Raw genomic sequence first — 24109 nt, 5'->3', positions numbered from 1 at the left:
GCTTTATTAGATTAGGAACCCTGACACCTTATAATCTGCCTGTCTTCACACCATTTTATTAGTTGGTTCTGACGGAAGCATATCCTTTTTGCGATTAACCTCTCTGTCCCCATAGGAATTTACCCCAACCCCATCCTGACAAAGTTAAATAAAGTCTTTGAAACCTACTTTGTGTTACCTGTTTGTGGGATTCGCAACAGGAAGCAGTCCCTCCCAGTGCCACAAAGATACTCCTGCATGATTCTTTGATCAGAAATGAACCTGGATTTACTAGCCAATGGAACAAGTTACACCCTTCATGTATGAAATAAAAGTAGCCCTGTTTACAGTAAATAAACTGTTCTACTTCTATAATTAAACCATACATCCTGGAAAATCATACTTCTGTGCCAAATGTACCCTTGGAGAATGCTTCTGGGAAACAAATATAAGAAGAGATGATGTCCTGAATTATTAGAAATCCACAAAACACGTACAACAACATGGAAGCCATGCAAAGGCACAACCAAATACTTCCCTCTATGAAATTCTCTGTCCTGACAGGAGGTCGGTGTCTCTAGCAAGACCCCATCAAATAAAGGATCAGTTTTGAATCTGAGACCTAAGACATTGACCGCAATTGTCTTTCGCTTATGTGACCCTGGAACATTGACAAGCAACAGATCTCGATCCACCTGCAGCTTATAAATCCTCCTGGCAAGTGTATGGGAACACCTTACCCGACCACTTATGAAGAGCGTAACCTTTACACTGATGCAAAAAGAGTTTCACAGAAGAAACAAAGGCCTACAAATATATTTTTGAATCCAGGATTTGTCCAGAATCACATCATTCCCATGATGAACAGATTTTTAAACAGCACATACACTATAGTTACTACAAGAATGCACGACCTAGGGTGCTGCACCAAACCATAAGACACCCATCTCAGTACTGTAGCCACTCCGATGGAGCAGAACTAGCAGCTCCCACCAAACTCAAAGGAGCACATTGTAGGAAAGGTTCTGCTATTTGCACTCTAATGCACCCCGACCACCCCAGACACCATGATCAGCATTTTCATTCTGGGCCACGCACTGAATGTTTACATCATATAACATGAAGCAAAGAGGACACTGCTGGCTCATCCAACCTCTCTCAGACACAAACTGTACCTCTATACGCAAGTATAGCAAAAGGTAAAAGAGTTTGTGAAAAACCATAGGGTGTTTCACAACTTGGTCCCCGGGATCCCGTAATCAGGTGGTCAGGGAAAGGCCATCACTTTTGGATCCCAACCCTGGGGGAGGGAGGATCACCTGGGTTGGAGGTCCTCGGGGAGTGGGCGAGAAGCACCTGATGGTGAGGCGTGGTATCCACTTTTTCCACAACCCATCTAACCCCTATCCTTACCTATTTTATGGAAATCTATAGCTCCCATAATTCCTCCCCACTTCATACTGACAACACTACTGAGCTGAGAAATATGAGGAATGATGCCAGGAAGATTACATCTACTGACTTGTAATGGCTCTGTCCCTTTAATGAGACCAGGCAGAGTCAGGAGCGTAATCCTTACTACACACACCTGCCACTTGTTGACACTCCCCATCAGGATAAAAGGTGGTGCTCGCAGGCACACTGTGAGGGAGGCTGGGTACAAGAAGGAGCAGCTCTTCCAGGGCTGCTGCAAACCAGGCTATCGAAGTTGGAAGGCCAGGGGGCTGATGAGCACTTGCGGACAACAAGAGCGAGCCAGGTGAGAATTCCACACTTTCAGAAAGCCGTAAGCATTCCAAGACACAAACCGAGTGAGCAGAAAGGAGATACCTTCAAAGTACTTTGAGGCAGCCCGCTACCCTCACGGGTGAACGACGGAGTTGGGAGGAGCAGAGGGGGCATTGGTGACGGCCTCGACTGCTACAGGAAAGGCATTGAAGAAAGAAACTCAAACCGACTGTTGAGTTATCGAAGGCAACAAAAGTCTGGTTTGTGTTAAGTAACTGCAACAAGAGTTGAAGGTTTTGCGTGTGCCAATAAAACACGTATGGGAAAAGACAATTTCTGTATTGTGTGAAAGGATACAAAGTAACAGAGTGGTCCTATGAGGTGGAATAGCACATTTGAAAGTCTCTGTGAAATGTTTGAAGTTTTGATAAAGTGGGAATTGAAGGCAAGAAAGTAACTGTGATCCCGAACAAGAGTTGATTAAGTGAAAAACAAAGTCTGTGAACTCAGAGTACGCCAATAGGGCAAAGTATATGAATTTTTAAAGATGACAAGAGGGCAAAGTAAAGAGTTAGAAACTACAAGTATCAAGAAGCTTTGGTGTTGCGAGATCAGGAAGATTGTTGATTGATACTAAAGGGAATTCGAAGTGGTCATGCAGAGGTCTATGTAAAATCCTTGCAGTTTCGAAAGTCTTCGACAGTAAAAAGATGGATAAGAAAAACATGGGGAAGGGAACCCCTATGAAGAGAAAAGAGGGTTTGAGCCAGGCGGAGGGAGACCCATGTGAGAAGTGCAATTTCAAACGTTATGAAAAGAAAGACAGACTCAAGCCCGGCGGAGGGAAGCATGTGCTGAACTGTGGCAAAGTGAAAGTCAAGAGTATAACTGTGTATTTGTGGCAAGGCGGACGAAGCCTAAAGAACGTATTGAACTGTCAAAAGCTTGGAGTCCAAGCCTGAACTGTTGTATTGTACCAGTAAGCCAAAGTGTGCAAGACTGATAGAAATGTGCCAGCCACCTACCCTTTTAAGAAAACTCTCAAGATCCTGTGCTTTTAAATGTGGGGAAGGGAGCTGTCACCTAAGCCATTCTGACATTTCTTTTAAGACACTACTTTTTCCTTTTTATATCCCCTTTGCACATTTGTCATTTGAAGAGGAGGGCAAGGTTTTATTTTGACTAGACTAGCCTGACTTAGGGCCTCATTACAGCAATGGCGCTCCCGTAATGAAGGGTGCCGGTACGGGACCGGCACCCTTCATTACGGGATGCCCTATTACGGGGTTCCCTTGCAGGACACGGTAAGGACCAGGGATCTAATAACGGGCCCGTTATTTACGGGCCCGTTATTAGCTCCCTCCCCATTCCCATTGAGCCCTATGGGGGCTCAAATGGGAATGGGGATGGGTTTTTCCAATGAGGACTTACCGGGTCCTCCATGGTTGGAATAGCCCAGTAAGTCCGCATTGGAGGAACCCGGTACTGGAACCCGGTATGGAGGCAGCCATGCCCCCAGTACTGGTGCTATAGTGCTGGAACTGCATGTTCACAAATCATATCTTCAACACCACGGAATACAGGACGGAAATATTCCAATCAACCTCAATGCAATTAAGTTCAAGATTTGCAAAATAATGTAATAGGTGATAGACAAATATATGTATACTAGCGTGAGAGCCCATGTAAACGGGCCAAAGTGCAGGTTTTCATTCACACAATAGGACCACTACATATCCCAAGGCAACAGCTCCCTCTAGCGGTGACAACAGGCGAAGCTACTGCATCGGACAAACATACAGGGACAAACATACATCTGGCCTTTTATTATATCGTTAGATTTGCCCTTTATTAAAGTTGATTAAAAAGTGCTGTTTAATAAATGTGCTGCTTTGTTAATGTACACTGTGCTAACACATCTCTTCTTTTCCGCAGGTGAACCTGATTATTCCAATCACGTACCTGATATTTTGGGCATTTCTTCTGATCTTCAGTTTTTACTCAGAGCCAGTGGTCTGTGGAGTTGGAGTTATAATAATATTAACAGGCGTGCCTGTCTTTTTTCTGGGAGTCTACTGGACAAACAAACCAAAATGTATAAATAGTTTTATTGGTAAGGTCCTGTCTTATTTACCTCTATCACCAACATGTATCTGGTCTTATTCTGAACATGAACCTGGCAAAGTGTTATGTTAAGTGGATTTATACTGCGCACCGATGCCCTTCTCATGGTCTCCAGGTGTTCAAGTGTGTGTGTGTGTGTTAAATGACCAAGTATCATCCAACAGCAATAGTTAGTTATGTGGCACAACCAAAGATGCCATCATGCCCTGTTCCATTCAAGAGGGTGAATTTCTAGTCTTGATTTTTGCCCCAGTGCTTTCCTGTTATAAATCCAGAACTAAAAGTCACAAGAATGCAAAAAAAAAGCTATATGCGCCCTTTGACGGAATGGGGCATGGTGGTATCTATGGAAACAACCTAAACAGCTGCACACAGACAGGTCTATCACATAGAGGTTCCCGCAAACACTGCATTTGGCACTAGCCCCGATTATTCTTTTTTATGCAGCTGCATTAGGAAATAGGAAATACTTTAAAAAGTTCATGACTGATTCTCGAGACAGACCTAAGTAAGAAACAAGGCATTCACCTTCACGCCCCCTCCGCCCCCCGTGTGCTGGGGAAGGAATATGCCCATTTCTGCTGCCGCCAAGCACTGCTGACATTTGCAATGGCAATCCATAGGGCTATCATTCTTAGAAGTACTAGAACATACAGTCTCTCAAGGAATGGATGCAGCAGGTTCTTCAGGTGTGACCCAGAATTCAGCAATATGACATGTCCATAATGGCGAGGAACCCGGGCCGTACTGGTGGTAAAGCCCGGGGCTCTGCGTCATTATGGCCATTAGCACCTGTGTAGTCTCTACGGGGGGTGGGAGGAGGGTAATTTGGTTGTGTGTTAATTTATTTTTAGCAGAAGGATTGGGCTGTTTTTCGAGTACTGCTTTGTTACCCAACACAAACGCATATCCTTTTTCAGGGTCAGCATTGGATGAAGAACTGGATTCACTGTCAGGTAGCATTCTGGTATTTAGAAAACATAGGAATCTTTGTGACCAATCTCTCATTCCTTCGACTTTGGTCCTCCAAGGGCGTACACGTACAGCGCTTTGATGCCATATCGATGGCACTTAGCTATACAAATGCCATATTACATGACATAACTTGTCAGCGTGTCTGCATTCCAGCTATTTGCTGTGTGGTCTTCAAGACGGTTGCTTCTTTCTGGTAAACGTCTTACACCTCAGGGTTCTCCAGAGGATTCCTTTGTCGCTGGGCAACGTCTCTCCTGGTAGGATGTAGGTTTTGTGAATCTGAATGCTAGGCATACCACCTTAACACGATTCGCTTTCCTACATGCCAGGCAGAATTGTCTTATGGCCGGCCCTGACCCTTATGCGGATACACATCCCCAAACCTGGAGCAAAGCCTCCTCAAGCAAAGCCTCCTCAACACCAGCGCCAACTCACTCATCTGGCAGACTTTGCTCCAGGTTAACACCTTAACACCTTAACAACTTGCAATTGCAACAACTGTTATTTTATCCTACTGCCATCCCTTTGGTAGCATTAACCACTAGACAGTCTTACTCCACAAAACCCCACCCATCTCACCATACAAAGAATATCCCAAAACATATCCCAAAAAATATCCCAAAACATCCTACTGGCCACACCCTCAACCTCCTGTTTCATGGTCAGACCACTTTGCGATCCACTATACACTCACTTTCCTACACAGCACCCCCATCCCAGAGCCAGGTAAAAAAAACGCATCACAAAGACAGCTCTCACACCACACCCCTCCCCTCACACTGACCACACCTTACTCCTCAACAATTACCCAAACACTCAACCAAATTGCTCTCCTTAAGAAGTAAAAACCCCACAACCACCAGCCCAAGCCATCGTTCAATCACTTTCATCTCAGCACCAAACAGGAAGCCAGGCAGCCTGGCAAAAGAATGCATGCATCTACACCAGAAAGCCCCGCAAAACCTGCCAATCCAAATACAAGATAGGAATAGAATACACAGCGCAAAAGCTACCAACTACCTCTAAGAGCTACAATCCACCCTAAATCACACACAGAAACTTTTAAACATGAGCTCACTCACAAAACCACCATCCACCCCTAGCATGCCCCAATCCACCTCCCCCATAGCCTCGAAAATACACATCAGGCACGCCCTCCCTACCACAGACACACTCCCAAACCATCAAATACATGACTGACGAAGTTAGGGCACAATACAACTTACACAAGGCGATTGCAGACCCCCATGTGCATGTCAGCTACAGACCCGGGCAACACCGGGAAGTATCCCTAGTACAAAATAAAAATTAAATTAGAGGTTTAAGATTTCACTCAACGGCTACCAATATTTCCAAACCAGATGTGTTTACTGCAGACTTTTGTCATTTTAATTGTGGCTAATTCATTGATGCCAGTGTGACTGGGAAGGATGGTGAATCTCACGGTAGCCGTCAATGCGTGGTGAAAATATTACCAGTAAAAGTACACAGAGGCTCTCAAGGGGTTAAACACGCAACATCTAAGACAGCTGTTAAAATGGATGAGACGGGATAATGTATTCACTGTTAGGGTATAACTTTAATCTCTGAGGTTCGGGTTAAGGAAGGTTCAGCCAGCCCCAGAATAATAAGCCTCAGCAAGACAAAACAAGGGCCCTAGAACTGGCAACAGTCACTATGTTTCTCCAGCACCAATGACGTGCATTCATCTGCCATTGGACTCACTGCGGCGTCATCGCAGGAGTAGCAGTAAATGGATTGAGGTGTGGGGTAGGGCCCTTATGGGAGTTCAGCTTTTTGTTAGGTTCCATAACTTGGTGTAACAGCTGTTAGGGCATCTACTAAACCCTTCCATGGGCAACCTGAGGGTCCAGACGTTCACCTTCACAAGCACTGCAAGTTGGTTATCGTAAGCCATCCAAAAATTCTGTATCTATTCATCAGAGAACAGATCCCAAAATAGAAACTCATATTTACTAGTTTCTGAGCTTATATTTGTAGTTCTCAGATGTAGTCCTGTGCCATTAGCAGTCTTAAATGTAATGGTCATATGTGATTTTAACAACGGAAAATTCGGAGTGGTACATTTTATCACAACCAAAATACCGAAAAAACACTGAATTCTTTTTTTATTTTTTTTATTTGGGTACCCCCTCAAAGCCCCAAAATGTTCTACCCTAATAACGCCACCCCAACCCCATCCGAGTCATTTCAACCCCTTTCGCCACTCCCCTTTATATATTTAATATTTTCAGTGTTTTTCGGTATTATGGTCTTCGGTGAAATGTAACACTGAATTATTTCGGTAAATGTACTGCGTACCAATGTAACGTTTCTGGAGTGTGTTATGCCCACGCCACACTACCATGACATCAAAGCGGCAGCCATATTCATCCTTTTACACCAGCTAAAACAACATAGAAGCCGTGACAGCTTCCTCGTGTTTCTGTTGGCATCGGGAATGGAATACAACATTGAATTTATCCAGTCCTTGACCTGAAATCTTGGCTTTATATTGTCAATTACTTCATTACAAAATAATGTTAGCACCCAAAGCCCATTAACGCGGTAGTGGGAGACCTTCCTCTAAATTCTTCGTCAATGTGGGTTATTGCATAATGCTGTGCTGTAGAGCATTTGCTTCTTGATAGGTTCATAAAAAGTGAATGAATGGCTCAATGTGTGCTTTATAACTAGCATTCATGATTAGAAGTGGCCTTGCATTATGTCTAGTTCTAGCTAAGTGACAGATGTAATAAATAGACTGAGAACATTGTGACGCACACACAGGGTAAACATTAAAAGGCATAATTTTAAGCCGTATCTAAACACATTAAATACATTAAAATAAAGCAAGTACTTTCAAATCTGCACAGGACTACATGGTCTCCAACAGGTATCACTCCAGAGACCAACACATCTTGATCTCAACTAAAAAACAGAAAGCCAGCTTGATTACATGCAGGAAGCCCCTCGAAACTATCACCAGTAGACCAAAAAACTCTCCACCTGGCCCTGGATGAAGCCTCCAGACTGCCAAAAACAACTCTACCAATATGGCTGCTACTTGAATCAGGTCAGAGTTACTATATGCCTTTCACCTGAGGATAAGTCCGCATCCGACCCCCCCTACCCCAATGCCATCAATTCCCTCCCCTTCCTTCTCTCCTAGTCCATCACTCAGCCAGTAATAGCTCCTCTGCACCTTGACGCGAATGAGCTTTACAATCGCTCATCGCCGGCCACGCCTCACTGCTGTGGCCTCGTCTTTACATCTATTCTTGCTTCTACAGTGCAGAGGCCTCACCACAACTGCCTCCATAGGACCTCTCGCACCCCCACTCCAACACCTCTTCCCATAATCCCACATGCTCCTTGCTGTCAATTGGCCCAATCAGAGGCAGGAACAGGAAACCATATCCAAGCAGAAAGCGCTTGCTCTTTACCCTACTCAACCAGCAATCCTTCTGCCAATCAGCAGACACTTCAAAAACGCCGTAGCCACCCCTGCATGCTCCTGAAAACAAAGCCAGCAGTGAAAACGCTTTACATCTGACGGAAGTAACTACCAATGAAATCCTGTGCTTTTAGATCTAATTCCCCAGGGCTCTACCTCTACCTCACCACATTCAGAGACAGGCAAACTCCCTTGCTCTTCGCCCCATCATTCTCTGCCCGAAACTGCTCACAAAAAAGTCACCTTCAAGGCGTACTCTTACTTTGAATGCCTCTATTTTCAATGCTTCCTTCGTAATGACTAGCTAAACAGCCTCTTGATATTCCATTCTCCTAAACCTAACTCAACCTTTGCCAGTGACGTTGTAGATCTTTCATCACAACTTGACCCACTTCCATCAAGCAGGTCTATTCTTGGTAACAAACATTTGGTGGCACTAATTGGAAGTTTCAGCCAAGCACAAACTCAAATCCGAAATGAAGTCTTTCAGCCTTTCACAAATGTCTGACAATATTTGTTTCTATGGATTAAACTACTACGTGAACACTCACGTCACTCGGATACCCCCTAGGCAAGCACTGGGTTACCAATCCCCCACTTGCTTCTGTCCAGAATCAGTTAGGTCTTGGACGGTTGCAAAGTGGTTGAAGCTGCACCTCACAAAGACAGAGACGTTTGTAGGAGACAACATGGGCTCCTGTTGAAAACAGCCAAATGCATCAGAGAATCCTGGGATTAATTATCGACCAAAAACGCCCCCCTCAACTGTTGTCATTGCCTTCCTTTTCCCAGCTTAAACAACTGGGGTGCATTTTCCCCTTACTCATCAACACAGTAAACACTTTACTCGCATCCCATCTGCATTATGCAACAGCCTCTTTCGGGGACAACAGGCAGATCAAATCACACACATTCAACGGATCCAAAATGCTGCTGCTCGTCTCCCCCCCTCCACCTATAGAGAACGCATCACCTCAGCTACATCCTCATCCTCATCCTCCCCCATCTGGCTGCTGAATTCCTTTTCCTGCAGCCTGGCCCAAACACAAAGATGCATGGCTGAGGACCTGCATTCCATGTGGCCAAATGTACTCCACACATTCTACCTAGGAATGCTCTGCAAATGGCAAACTTCTCATAATTCCCCCCTTCGAGAAAAAATCTAGAGGAAGTAGAAGGTTGTCCCTTCTTGGTGCTAAGCTGTGCAACTCACTCCCATCTCAGCGGGCCTCATGAAATTCAGGAAAGAGCTCAAGACCGGGGTCTCCCAGAACCAAACACTCAAGATGCCTTCTGCTGACCCTCATATTGCTCACATGTTCGGAGGCCACCAGTGGTATGTGGTGTGCCACGAGGATACAAATATGTAGGACATCCCAAGCAGTCATGTATTCAAATGACTGATGCCAGGCTTAGAACATGACATTGCTGTGACTGTGTGTAATGCCATAAACCTTAAAACGTTGATCTTTAAATCCAGGATACCATTAGACGTAAGTGTAGTGTGACACATCTAGGGAATTCATCCCTTCTCCCCAAGGGGGAAACCCCCTACCTCCCCCCGTGAGGCTAGAGAGGTGAGCCTGCTCTACAATAGGGGAGGCCACCTGGGAGTGTAAGAGCTGGAGAGAGCTGCGAATCCTGTGACGTTTAGAAATGCTCTGAATAAGGGAAACAAACGCTGGAAGATCAGCGTGTGCAGAAAACAAGAATCAGAGGCAAGTGGAGCCCAAAGTGTGATGGTGGTGTGACCACAAGGATGTCATGGTGGGCCGGCGGCCCATCTAACAATGCAAACATTGTACCGATCAGGAATTGGGAAAGGCTCCCGTCACCCGTCGAGATACTAAGATGCCAAGACAGAGAGAGCGAGAGAACCACAAGTAGAAGACAATGGCAGAAGAGAGTCAGAAGAGAAACCGAGCGAAGGAGAAGGTTGCACGCCAGTACAGGCCCAGTGACATTCCCCAGCAGAGCAATAGTAATGAGGAGAACGGGAGCACGGGGAGGCTGAGTGGGACTCATTTTACCCATAGGGACTCGTCTCAGTGCAAGTGACGAAATTGTAAAACTAAATCTAAAGAACTTGAACAGTGTTGGTGTAAGAAGAAGGATCATCCATAATCCTGAGAGATGGATCAATGGAATGTGGGTCACACTAAGAGGGGAAAACAACCAGTTACTGAAGGACCATAAAGGGGAATGTAACAGATAAAGAACATTATAAACTGAAAGACAGAGAAGCATCAGGAATACATAATATGCAAGACAAACTACGCCAAGAAAGGTTGAAGAATAATTGCACAGATAACACACAACACATAGGAAAGGACACTTTCCACGATTACTGAGAACATAATAGCCAGAATCAAAGGATTTGACAACGGCCAGATGATGTAATTCTGGACATTGAGGGGAACATAACAGAAAGAACATTATGAAGTGAGGCACAGAGAAGCCTCAGGAATAAACGGAATACAAGACAGACTATGCCAAGAAAGGTTGGAGCCCAATTGTAAACAAGACATAGGAAAGGACACTTTCTACGTTTACCCAGAAAATAATATCCTGAATCAAAGGATTGGACAAAGGCCAAAGAAAGTAATCCTTAAAGAGCAGAGGAAAGCCAAAAGCCTGCAAAGGGAACTACAGGAACTGGTACAGAAAGTAACTAGATAATATATGAAAATTGAATATTAACAAGAAACTCAAAAAACTAAAGAAGAGAAGTGTGAGAAGCATCCATCAGGAGAAGGGAGTCATTCTCCTGACCTTAGTTTGTTAGGATAGTGGCAGGGTGAGTTTGCATTAGTTTTGAACCGCAGACGTATTCCTTTGTACATTTACCGATGACTGAGGAGCACCTTAGTTGGTAAAATATGTAGGCAGTACCCCATAGCGGTAGGGAAAGTTGCATCCTTCTTCTGACCTGCCACAGTAGTGAAAACAGACCAACTGACAGTCATATAGGAACACAGACTCACTAAATGTAATAGCATGCTCTGGTCCATTATTTCTCTCTCATCCAGCATAGGCAAAAACAACACATTTAAGCAGAATCATCATTTCAAGAATATTTTCTGTGGGGTTTTTGTGTAGTAAAATCGTGACACATACTTCTCAATATTTATTTGTTAATGTGCTTTATTGTGCATTTATTCCAGATACTATGTGCATCCAGCCTGCAAAGCAAGCACGTTCATGATCCATGTTTCTTCTCGACACTTTCCGGAACTCCTGGAGAATAAACACGAGTCCAGTAATTGGCCATTTAAATCCAGTGTAAGAATGAGAGATGTGCATTCAGCATGTTCTCCTCCAAACAACTTCAATTATCTCACATCTAAGGACATTTCTTTCTCCTCGCCAGCAACACTTGCCAAATGGATGTACATAAACACCATTTAGCAGGTTTTTGATGACATTTTTCATAATACATCATCTTGCAGTATAAAGTTCCGAACGAGAAGCCTTTATTCTGTCCAGTGCATGTTTTCTTGCAACATTCTGCTGGACTTTGTGTCCAAAATTAGGTATTACGTCTCATGCCTTCTTCTTACAATTCTTCAGCCTCACCCAGCCAGGGATTTAAATTCTACTTTTATTTTGATCGATCTACCCCATTTCCTCACATACCAGTTTGCTCCTGGCCCATTTGTTTGTACGTTTCATACCACATTTTACCGCAAAATGTAGATGGGGGTTAGGTTTAGGTATTTAGAAAGGTGAGGCGACATGTTGAGGGGTGTGATGCGGCCCGTCTACCCCATATTTTCTTGCAGTAAAATGTGGTAAAAATAATCAGACCAATGGGCCTCGAGCAAATTGCTGCGAGTAGACATCATAGGTCCTATTTTGACAAGTTCTGTTCTATTGAAATCGTCATGGGAGTTGTGAAAAGTATTATTATGGTGGCGAGTACTTGTGTACACATCATACTTTTTTAAATACTATCTCAGTAAATTATTATAGTATTTTACATGTACATCCAAGTGATTTAAGGGTGACAGCTGTCAATAAAGATCCAGCTGGGGTTCCTTTAATGGTGCAGGAGGCATTGCATTCTATCACTTTCGGAACATCCATCCCCCGATACCCTTAATTCACCTGAGGCTGATTTGGTTGACTCCTTGGAAATTAGGTTAAAAAGTTTGATGATAACCCACTTTAATAAGCCTTGTTTGAAGCTTCCCTCCAAAATTGATGTGGTGGGTAAACCGCTATTTTCGAGTACTTCCATAACTTTAAGCAAGTTATGATGGGCTCCTTATCAATCAACGGTGAATTAGTAAGGAATTTGAAAACCATGGTCCTTGCAAAAAGTGATTGAAGACCCCAAAGTTCAAAGCACTTTGGTGGAGGAAATAAAGCTGCAGGGAGAGAAATAGCAAGTTGATCTGGGCATGAATCCTTCTTCCACTCCAACTGACTCAATTCATGAGACTACCATGGCTAATGGTCCCAGTGTAACCAGCAAAATTCCCTGTGATGCTGGGCCACCCAAAAGTAAGATATCCCACCAGAAGCAATACTTTTAAATTGGAGAGTTAACCAATGTTGTGATCTTTGGTAAAACACAATCTGAATCTACTGTTTCTCTTATAAATAAAATATCCCACAGGATTAATATTAATTTAAGGGGCCTGAATATTAATCCACAGGAAGTGCGCATAACCAGACGAATATGATGAGCGGGCCCAACCAATAAATTAATAATGGGTGAGTGCATAGTGATCACCTTTGCTAACCCTAATGTATGGTTTTACTACTGCAATCTAATCTAGCAAAGGACTGCAGAGCACGAAACATCAGATTAGTACGTTTCACTTTTCTTAACCCCAAAGATACTTTGTTCAGCTCTAATCCCAGACACTTGAGAAGGACGAAATGTCACGCTGGTGTATACTTGAGGGAGATTTTAACTGTAAGCTTGGAAATGGATCCTCCAGAGCTTCACCTTCATATGGAGGAGGCTTATGCCTGTGAGATCCCTTCTCCAGAGATGTCGGATCATTAGACTTGTGCCACATGCTTGAAATTATATTTTAGCTAATTAGATGGGGTTTTTTGGAGTGTAAACAGTTAACTTCCTTCTGATGTTCCAGGTACATTTACATTTAAAAGGATGCACACAAATTGATTCTTTTTGTGGTAGTGTCACTAAATGCGACCTAGTAATGGACTTGGGTAATCTCTGAAGTATTTAATGATCATCATGCAATTGGTCATGTAAATATCAGCAGTCTGCTTACTGGCTTGCAGAGAAAAGAATCTAGCGGGATCCATTGAATGAGCAGGCTGCTCTAGAGCGATTGATTGGGGATAGTTTTTCTGTAATATTTGACCTACTGGATTCCCAATTTAGATACTACTGAACTCCTTGATACATTTGAGGGCTTTACTTTTCCAGTTTCCTTTATTTTTGTTTAGAACTAGATTAGATAGAAATTAAAATTCTAAATGTAGCTCAACGTTCCATCACAAATGTAAATCTGCCAAAAAGGAACTCTTAAGTGTCCTTAAAACACCTGTTATTGATAAATTAAAAATTGTAAAGGCTTGTACATTGTATTATAAAAACATTGCTAGTTGCAAAGAGGAATTGGCCATGATTGGATGGCAGGAACTTGCTGAGGCAGCTCAACAGTCCAATTCTAAATGTTTCTGGGAAAAGATTAATATTGGTCCAGGGCATTTAGCCAGGGCTAATCACCATCTAGAAATCCAGGTATCGGATTCAAATTGGGCCTTCAACCTATAAGATCTTTACATTCCTGCAGAAGTGTGAGAAAGTGCAGTCTTGCACCAACTACCTGAGGAGTGGCTGCTTTGGAGGCCCAAAGCTGCTGCTGCCCCCCTGACTGTTCCACTAACATTGTGTGGACTGGTTTCAGGACTACTCCGAGTCCTTCTACTGTTTCATTGTCTCCCGGATCAGTGCTTCGCAAGAAACTGAAGTGAAGGCTCTAAAACCCCACTTCATTGCAGAAGCGCACGGAAGTGTGAGAAAGTGCAGTCTTGCACCAACTACCTGAGGAGTGGCTGCTTTGGAGACACAACTCTGCTGCTGTCCCCCTGACTGTTTCATTAACATTGTGTGGACCCAGAGTCCTTCTTCTGTTTCATTGTCTCCCAAATCGGCGCTTCGCAGGGAAACTGAAGCAGGGGATATACAAACCCACTTCTGTGCGGAAGCGTGAGAAAGTGCAGTCTTGCAATCTCGCAGCTCTGTAGCTGACATAAGGATATTTATCCTATCAAGTACTGGGTGAGCTTTAACCTGTAATATCAACCTTCACGTGGGCTTTTTATATAATTTGCTATTTCCGCCAAATGTCCTCCATCTTTTAAGGCAGTCCAGCTTGAATCATTATTATGCCTAGAACTAGCAAGGTCATATAAGTACACAATCTCGCCCTTATGTGCTGCGCAGCAGAGCCCTTACACCCAAATCAGAGTGAAGGTTCCGATGAGCTACTATCAAGTTCTACGACTTGCTGTTACAAGAAAGATAATGCAGACCCATTACACTGACAATAACTCTTCTCAATCTCTGTCTGGATCTACAGAGAGAGTCCATGGGCTTTCCATCCACTAGTGTGAATAAAGCTGGCCCAGCGGACTACGATAATATAATTGCCACTAACATATCTGTCACGCCGGATCTGGAGCGCATTGCCACAAATCTGGAGGATTGTCTAAATGAAACCTTGTCATTGGACAGATGTTTGGTTTCCTCTGCAAATCATCCATGCAGCAAGTTGCTTCTTTCTCCAATTTTGTGGCTGTTGCTGTTACAGATAATGCTATTTTTGGCTTATGCGCAACATAGTGAAAGACCAACGTGTACTGAAGAAAAGCTTTGCCAGGGTTCCGGATATAATTCTTATGAACAGTAACGAAGCAAATCTAACTCGAGCTGAGGTCCTTCCTCTCCTTCTGTCATTGCCAGTCCCTTGAGGCCAGAGTCTGCTAAATGTATGTTCTCTTAGAGTCAGATTAACCAGGAGCATGAGTGTGCGTTGACTGAAGGCATTCTTCTGGCAGATGCCTCAGTCTCTAAAACTCATGAAAAAAGGAAAAGGAGACGCCATAGGCACAAGAAAAAGCGACAGTATAAAAAGAAAGCCATGGAGTTGAACCCTACATTGCAAAGGGAGCATGTAAAAAGTACTCTAAAGCATGAGTCAAAACCAGTAACCATGATTATTTGCGTTGGAGCAAAAGATCTGTTTGTTCTAATGTGAGAACAAGAGTGTCCAATCTAAACCATCCTATTTCACCCAACGGACGGTAATCCAACATGGCCCTTTGGACAACTTGATTCAACTTGATTCAAGTGGTGTATAGTGGCAATGTTAATGAGCCAGAGACTTTGCAGGCTGACACACCTCTGATAATATCTAATGAGAAATGGGTCAATCAAGACCCTTCAGAGATGCAATTGCATACCACAAAATGGGAAGCCCTGATACAATCTAGGACCACCCAGGAGATTATTGTCGGTGGTGATAAAAGTTTGTTAAATACCCTCCTGCGACTGTGTTCCCCCTCTTCTGACTCCTACTCCGAATTGGTTGAATGAGGCCCCTTTGGGCCAGACAATTACGTTGTTTGAAGTCTCTCCTTCAGCGGAAAGTCCATTCCTAAACCGCAGTAGGATTCTTCATCTTCTCCATCAAATTCCAACATTAAGAAGGATCTCTTCAGAGGACATTGACCATGTTGAGTTACCTGACATTAATAGTAGTACTAAGTGGGCAATTAGCAAGTTTGTATCTCCTATTATCGTAGAAATAATTAGTCTACAACATACATCACTGAAAAAGCTGGGCTATGATATAATTGTATGCAGGAAAGTTCTTCAGCCTTGCAACCAGATCGTCCCAAGGCTAATTATAAAACATTTCTCTACTGAATTTGTGCAGGCGACCTGCCAATTCTCTGAGAGATCCAGTTTGTTGACTATTATATCTGTAAATAAGGGCAGGATGAAAACCAGGGATATGGCTGAATGTTGGACTCCCTTCTCCATGAGTGACATCCATCAGTGACGAAAAGATCTGATCCCATTTACGCATATTATCTCATGAAATCCAAGGGGGCATCTTCTTGATAACGTGAAAGGCTTGGAGATACTATGTTCTTCTGATGTCTTCTTATTACATTAGACATGTCTATGTGAGGGGTTTTCCTTAGATGGTTATTCAGTAATTTGGTAAGCTACTTCTGGGGCTGGAAAAGGGCATCCTAGTGGAAGCCTTTGTATAGGCACTAAAGCATATTTGAATTTACAAGAATACAAGACTGGTTATCATCCCAATGTTGTGTGTGCAGTTTTGGAAGGTCTCTTCTGTTTTCTATAAGCTATAAATGTGTGCGATCCTACCGATGGCCACATCACATTTGAGATCCAATCGTACCTCACTGTGGTTTTCACAAAATGGTTGACGGCTCATCCTAGGGCTTGAATTCTAATTGCTGGAAATTGTAATGCTAACTGTGGTTATGCAGAGGAGGGGTATTCCCTACGAAGCATTCCTAATAGGGCTCTATTAGGTTATCATCCATCAAAGCATATTGCTGGAGAATGGTCAGCGTTGGGTGGATTTTCTCTAGAAATATGATTTGATGATACTAAGACCTAAAATGGCGAATTCCACCCTACTGCCTATAACGTGGACTAACTATAAGTTAGTTTCTAGATTGGATTATTTTTTCGCAAACTATAAGATCAGGGTGTTGGTTTGCAAAGTTGACACTTTATTATCTGACCCAAGTGATCATGCAACCCTGTATCTAACCCTTGACACCAATAAAGTCAACAGACCGTTTTGCATGCATCGGAGAATTACTATTAATGCTTAGGGAAACTGGAATATTTGGTCTGAGGGTAACGTGGAAAAAGTTAATAAGATATTGAATGAGTGCGGCCATTGATGCAAAACCAGTGGGACAATGCTGAATAATCAATGCCTGGGTCAGATACGAAAATCTATTTGCCACCACACCCAAGTGGCCCACTTAAAACCATATGAAGTGGTCATTAAGAGAAGAAAAAAAGGGCATGCCACCATAGATCACACATTAGGATCTAAATAATGTACTGCCTTGGAGAAAGCCTGTGTGGCCAAATCTGCACACTCTAAATAGAAAAACTGGGTGTGTAGATACCGGTTTGATATCAATAACGCTATCTGAAGAATGATTATTAATGGGCTCAGGACTCAAGGTGGCAAGACATTTTGGCACCTCTATAGGACCTTTCTTGCCTTAGAAATGATTAAGGTGATTAATCCCATTAATGAAGATGATTGGGGCAGTCACATACAATATTGGAGAGTGTGAGGTTGAGCTCCGTTTTGCTGCGCTTGAGTGTTCAATATTTGCTATGATGCTGCCCCACAGCCCACAAATGAAAATTGTGTACCAGTTACTGCCCCATTTCACATGCGCATAATCCGATGAGGAAATCTTGCAGATGCCATGGGGCAAGGCCACTCTTCCGCAAGGAGGGAGCCTCTAGTTGGAAACACTGGATACTCTAGGTGCACGGAATGGAGAGGGCAACCCTATGCTCTATAGAGCACAGGCAAGTACACATTGGAGAGGGTCACAGAAGCTCTACAATAGGCACTTCCACTGCTACTCTCAATACAGTAACAGCCAGCCCAGCATTGAGAAAGACCTAGGAAAGGTCAAAACTTGTCGGTTTAATGGAACATACGATGATCAATAACTGGCATTAAAAACCTAGATTTATGATAAATCTTATGAACATCAAGGCATTTTTCTTTCAAGAGCATACGAACACTAAAGATTGTCACTCTTGAATACTCAACCTATAACAACCAATTGAGGGTTGTATAATTTTCTAATTATGTGCATGTGAAATGGGAAAATAACTAGTACACAATCATACATACAGTATTTGCATCATGACAACTTTGCTCCCGATTATCCAGTCCTCTGTACTGTCTATGACATGCTTCTTTTGATATAGAGGTTGATGATATATCAAGTGTCATGACTTAAGAAAAGCATCTTGAGCACCAGGCCCCACAGCGTAGCGTAATTAAGCGAAATCCACTATTTTGGGCAGAGTTGCTGTATTGTCACTTTAAGAGGATATTAATGCAGGGCAATATCCCACTAAGCTGGCAGCGATCTATCCTGATCTCTGTTTTTAAAAAGAGACTTGAAATGGATCCCTGCAATTACCGCTTATTAGCAATGATCGACTCAAGTTGCAAGATCTTCTAGTCAATCTTGCAAACCACTTAAATAAGTGGGCAGAAACTTCTAAGTTAACAAGTGCCCAGCAAACATGCTTCAGGAAAGGTCATAGTACGATTATCAATATCTGGACCATTTGTTTGCAAACGCTAATTGCAACTCTGATAGCAAATTATATTTATTCTATGTTGATTTTGCTTCAGCTTTTGATTGTGCATCACGTAAGAAACTTTGGGAAAAATTGGCTAATTATGCCATTGATCCTTTTCTTCTTCACTTTATAAAACAAGTGTATTCATACACATCTGTGTGGGTAAGATATGAACGGGAAGGGCTCCTCTCGCAGCTATTTTAAACCAACAACGGATGGAAGCTGGGGTGCGTTCTCACGCCCCTGTATTTAATATACATGTGATGGGAATAGATGAAGCACTTAAATAATGCCCCAAATTCCCACTGAAATATTGGCCCCAAACCAATATCCTGGATCTCTTACGCAGATCATACAGTCCCCTCCGACCGCACCCACGAAGGATTGCAAAGGTACATGGAAGCAGTGTATACATTTGCTGCTAAAAACAACTTATAAGTGAACCTAAAGAAAATGAAGATCATGTTAATGGGGGAAAAACAATGTAAAACCAATTACACAATTGTGGGTGGAGTGATAAAAAATAGTGGACTCTTATGCATATTTGGGCATGTATATTAAGAATCTTGCTCCAATCTGATAATACAGAAGTTGTGAAAACCATCAGGAAATGGCATCTTATAAAGAACTTTATGGCTAGAAAAAGGGGCAAATTGATCGAAGGCCTTCTGCAAATTAGCAAGATGTGTGTAATCCCTGGAATAATCTATGGGCTGGAGGCATTGCCCACCCACCATGTAGCCTGGCTTGATGTGTTTGAGGGTAAACTTCTTTGCTCTCTGCTGAGCCTTCCTACAGTATTCCCGGTAGAAGCATTGAGATGTGAACTTGGCCTAACTCCCCTTAAGGCTCTTTGGAGAGTGGTACATGAAAATGTGTTGGGCGAGAGGTAAAGGAGAATCCCTGCTGGGCTTCATAGCCGATAATATGCATTTCAATGCCCGTAATCAGGCATTTAATGAACTGAAGAACTTATCTCGAACATTTTAAGGCATGATGAAGAGGAGACATCTGCAGTTTGCTACTCAGAGCTGTATGCCCTGTAAACCCTGTTATTTAATTAAGCTCCGTGATAATGAACTATGTCGATGCATACTATTCCGCAGCCTGAATTTTCTCCCGATTTATGTATACATAGGAGCTTGGCAGAAAATCCTCTGGGAAGCCAGACTTTTTAGGCTGTGAGGGTGAATTAGAAACAGCCCACCACTTATTAAATAACTATCCATTGCTTGGTGAACACTATTATAAAGGATATTCTAATCTGGTTAGTATGTTAAGCAGTATTACTACTGCTCAATGTTGGTCCTCCATTTATTCAGCCGAATCATTGGTTATAACTGCAGCATCCTTTTATATTTGAAAAATAAAATGCATTAATTTTGTATAAGGACCGATATGGCCCTCCTTCTGTATTATGTCAATTCATATCTGTTAGTGTTGATATTAGGTTTTATACATATTATGTCTCAATTTTGAATAACTGTTATATGTACTTATGTTATTATAAACACAGTGTAAAGGTTTTTTTTATATTTTAAACCATTGCATGTAAATAATAAAAGTCCCTCTATGAATGAGAGCACCACTGATCTAGTTGTAATACAAATGGCTATACTTGTCTGTGTCGATGATCCTGAATTCTCAAACATCACTACCCCAAAAGCTCAAAAGTCATCTTAGAAATACGCCACTAGGCAATTAATAGAAGTCCAGGCCCAGACAGTATCCCAGCAGATGAGGTTTAGAGCTCTCCCCGATTTTTGGCCTCCCAGTTTACCCAATGTTCTTAACAGTATGATCAAAAAGGAAAGGTTTACAGAGTCCTAGAACTGTGAGAATATTTTCCCGCAATTTTAAAAATGGCTCCAAATTCTCTCATCTTTGTAAGGGTAATATTACTTCGCCTACAAGTCTGGTTAGACACAGAAAATATTCTCTCCCATTAATGGTTCCACCCGGTGGGAGGCCCTCCTGGCCCCCTTCTACTCCTCTAAGACCATTATTGTTTACCTAAATAGCACAGTCTTTGGCCAAGGCCCTCAGGTCAACCTCCTCCTTTTTGATAGACGCTTCCTGCGCCTCATCAATTTCCTTTCTTCCCCGGCTGTCTCTTCTTTCCCTTCTCTGGCTCCTCTGCCTCCACCCTCTGCCACCTCTTTGGCTTCATCTACTTCTTCTCTGGTTGCCCTGTTGCCTCCCTCCTCTGTCACCTCTCTGGCGTCTTCATCCTCCTCCTTGGCTACCTTGCCCGCTCCTCCTTCCTCCTCTACCCACCCTCAGGTTCCTCCTAAACTTCCACAGGGTGTACCTGTGACCTGTACCCCTCCACGGAAGTCTTTCAAGAGTGGCAACCTTCTCCACATTGCCACTCTCAACTCTCACTCAGCTGTCACACACTCCTCCATCTGCCGTCTCCTGGAAGAACTCAACCTTGATGTTCTCGGTCTGAACGAGATGTGGTTCACGGCCGGATCTGTCACAAGCTTCAACACTCTCCTCCTTGATTGCTACAAGATGCTCTACATGCCCAGATCCAACTGTCCGGGTTTAGCCTTAATCTTCCCGGAGTGGATCCCTGCCTCTATCATTCCTATGCAGGGCTACTCCTCCTTTGAATGTCTGGTCTGCAGGCTCTCTCCCTCTCTCTTGGCTGCCCTCTTATTGTGGCTACTATCTACCGGCCACCTGGTCAGGTAACATCCTTCCTTCCCGAGTGGGTGAACCTCTCCTCCTGCCTCCTTGCCTCTGCCACTCAACTCCTCCTCCTCCTCCTCAGAGATCTCAACATCCACCTGGATGCTTCCTGTCCTTCCTCTGGAGTCTTTTGCAACCTTGCAATTCTCTTTCTCTCTCTCTATTCTTCTACCTGGCCCGACTCACTCTTCAGTGCACACCTTGGATGTTCTGCTCTCCTCAGACCTCCCCCTCTCTAACTAGCTCAGCACTGACCACTTTCTCCTCTCCTTTGATATCTCGCTCTCTCTCTAATTCTCAGGCTGAGCCAACTCCAGCGCTGCCACCCACCTTCTCGGTCATCCGACCCATGAAGCATGTGTCAGTTGAGGCTTTTGCCACCATTTTCTCTTCCCCACCTGCGCCTCTGGCTGAGTCACATCCTGACACAGCCATTTCCAACCTCCATTCTTCTATCTCTGACACTCTTGATGTACTTGCCCCTGTCATGAGGATCCACTTGAAGCCCAAAGCCAAGTGCAACTCCTGGTACAACTCAGACCTCTTCAAACAACAAAGAGAGGTTGAGGGGGAAACCAACAAGCACACCCTCTGAATAAAGGGATTGACCCTTGAAACGTTGAAACACAAAGCTTGTGGTTACAATTGCTACCCTGTACGGGAGACTCCTATTGGAATGCCCTATTTACTTTGGGCATCCAAAGACCATTCTCAAGAAGCAATTTTTATGCAAAAATATACATATTTTATTATTAAACATATTAAAAAAATGTTAACACCATTTGGTGTGGGTCTGTAACTAAATAATCTCGCAATATCAAGATCAAAACCAATGTGAAGCAAACACAAACTCTACCTCATCTGCAAGTAAATATGTTACTTCAATTACTTGTCCATTTAAAGTGTCTTGTGCTGTGCAATTGTCCACACTAGGCCATACCTCAATATACACATCTTACTCAAACTCACGTTCCATTCATTCAGTTTGTATCCATTTTCAAAACATCAACCAACAAACATATAATGTGCCCGACATGTTTCTTTCCGATAGTTATGTTATGTGTTTAGTACACAGAAATTCTTCAGGGGCCAAAGTTAGAGGTTAGTATAGCATGCATCATTTGTCACCATAAAAGGATAATTCACAACTGCATAGTATCTCAATCTTATTTTCTTGATTGCAATTGTGTCCTTAGCTCATGGGCTCCGATTGCCCTGTGGCCTGTATATCCGGAAGGGAGTCTCCTCCTACAAGGAAACAGTAGACAAACAATAGGGGTGTCAGTAACCTATTTATTCTGCTCAGCTCGAAGACAACTGTTGCTAAATAGCAGGAGTCTTGGCTACTCATCTAAAGGCATCATAACGCTGGAAGGGTACATCAGCCTATCAACATTAACCCTCTCACTGTGGCGGTGGTAGATCTTTTCTATAGGTTCTATCCAAATTTTCATTCTTGCATCGTGCCTTTGTTTCACAAAGCAACATCGTCAGTTCTTCTAGTGGTTTACTGATCGCTTCCACTATTAAGTGTGCCTCAGGTGCATTGCTCTCTACACAGTGCTCACTATCATCCCAGTGTACTAGTTGTAACCACTCACCGTTCTGTGTCATGGGGAATATCAGCCTCGTGTCCTCCAGTCCTTAGGGCTTTGTATTCCTGTTATCGGTCAAAAGGGGAAGGAACCATCTCATAGCCGATGACTGGATGTCTCTATAGGGTAATATGAAAAAAACCCTGTTAGGTAAACATCCATCATTTTCCTTCCAGTTCCTTTACTATTTCTTATTCAGGCTTACCCAGATGATCTTATCTCTGTAGGTAGCCGTTTGTTATCCCTGTGTGGCGAAACCTTCTCTAGGGGAATTTGGGTTCCCGTCTTTTCTGGTGCAGTCCCAATGTCTGCTTCCTTTTCTTTCTATTACCATTTTGCACTATTCTAGCGATTTGCTGTTTAAAACGTGCATTGAGAGAGAAAAGTAAGTGCAGCCTGATAGCATTCATCCGTTTTGTCCGTTTTGGGTGTGCTTTTTCTTTTTTGCAGCTTATTACGCTAATTACTTTACCTAGACAATTCAGCCAGGAGATTGTGTCAATAGATCGTATCGCCTTTAAGTCTTGTATAGAGGCATAAGTCATTAGATGATTTCTCTCAGCAGTCTCCGTTCTGCAAATATGTGGATACCGGAGAGAGCAAATGGCCTTTCTGGTTCAAGTATTCCCCCGGGCGCTCACTGCAAATCAATGAAACACAGAGTGTGTTTATCAGTCCTTACCGATTTACTGATTTCCCGACTCAACACAGCGGCAGCTTGTGTGTGCCTAATCGCTCGTGTTAGCAGCATCATAACCATTCTCTAGAGTCCTCCTCAGCAGATAGGAAGGGGCTGTACCATGAGGCACGCATCGGTATTACTGCAGGGCATTCGTAAAACTTTGTCCTGGTTTATCACAAGGTTAAGGCGCAGTACACACCGCATCATCTTACCGTTCAGTCCTGTAGCGCGTTGTTTTAGTGTCCACCCTTTGTTCGTACAGTGATTTCTCTCCGACACATCCTTCACCCGGGGCGGGTTTAGCCTGGTTAATATACATCTGGGAGCTTCGTTGTATACATTCCCAGTCACGCATGCGCAATTTGTGGATTATGTGTCGGCTTCAACATCAGGGCAACACCCTCCTCTGTACGATTCCTCCTATTGGTCGTACAGTACTTGGAACCGCTCTTCCATATTGAAGGTTTTCTTTTTAGCTACAAGTC

General features: G+C 43.3%; 1 protein-coding gene across 1 annotated transcript in view; it reads left to right on the top strand.

Annotated features, from left to right (window-relative positions):
• Positions 1 to 24109, top strand: part of SLC7A10 (solute carrier family 7 member 10) — a 748564-nt gene that overhangs the window by 707821 nt on the left and 16634 nt on the right. The window contains exon 10 of the mRNA XM_069639254.1: positions 3643 to 3820. Within this exon, the coding sequence (XP_069495355.1) occupies positions 3643 to 3820 (178 nt within the window). The remainder of the gene's footprint in view (positions 1 to 3642; positions 3821 to 24109) is intronic.

The sequence above is a fragment of the Ambystoma mexicanum genome, chromosome 1q, assembly GCF_040938575.1.
Source record: "Ambystoma mexicanum isolate Mex_15411 chromosome 1q, UKY_AmexF1_1, whole genome shotgun sequence".
NCBI lineage: Eukaryota > Metazoa > Chordata > Amphibia > Caudata > Ambystomatidae > Ambystoma > Ambystoma mexicanum.
Note: the sequence above shows the minus strand (reverse complement) of the source record. Positions and strands in the feature narration are given on the sequence as shown.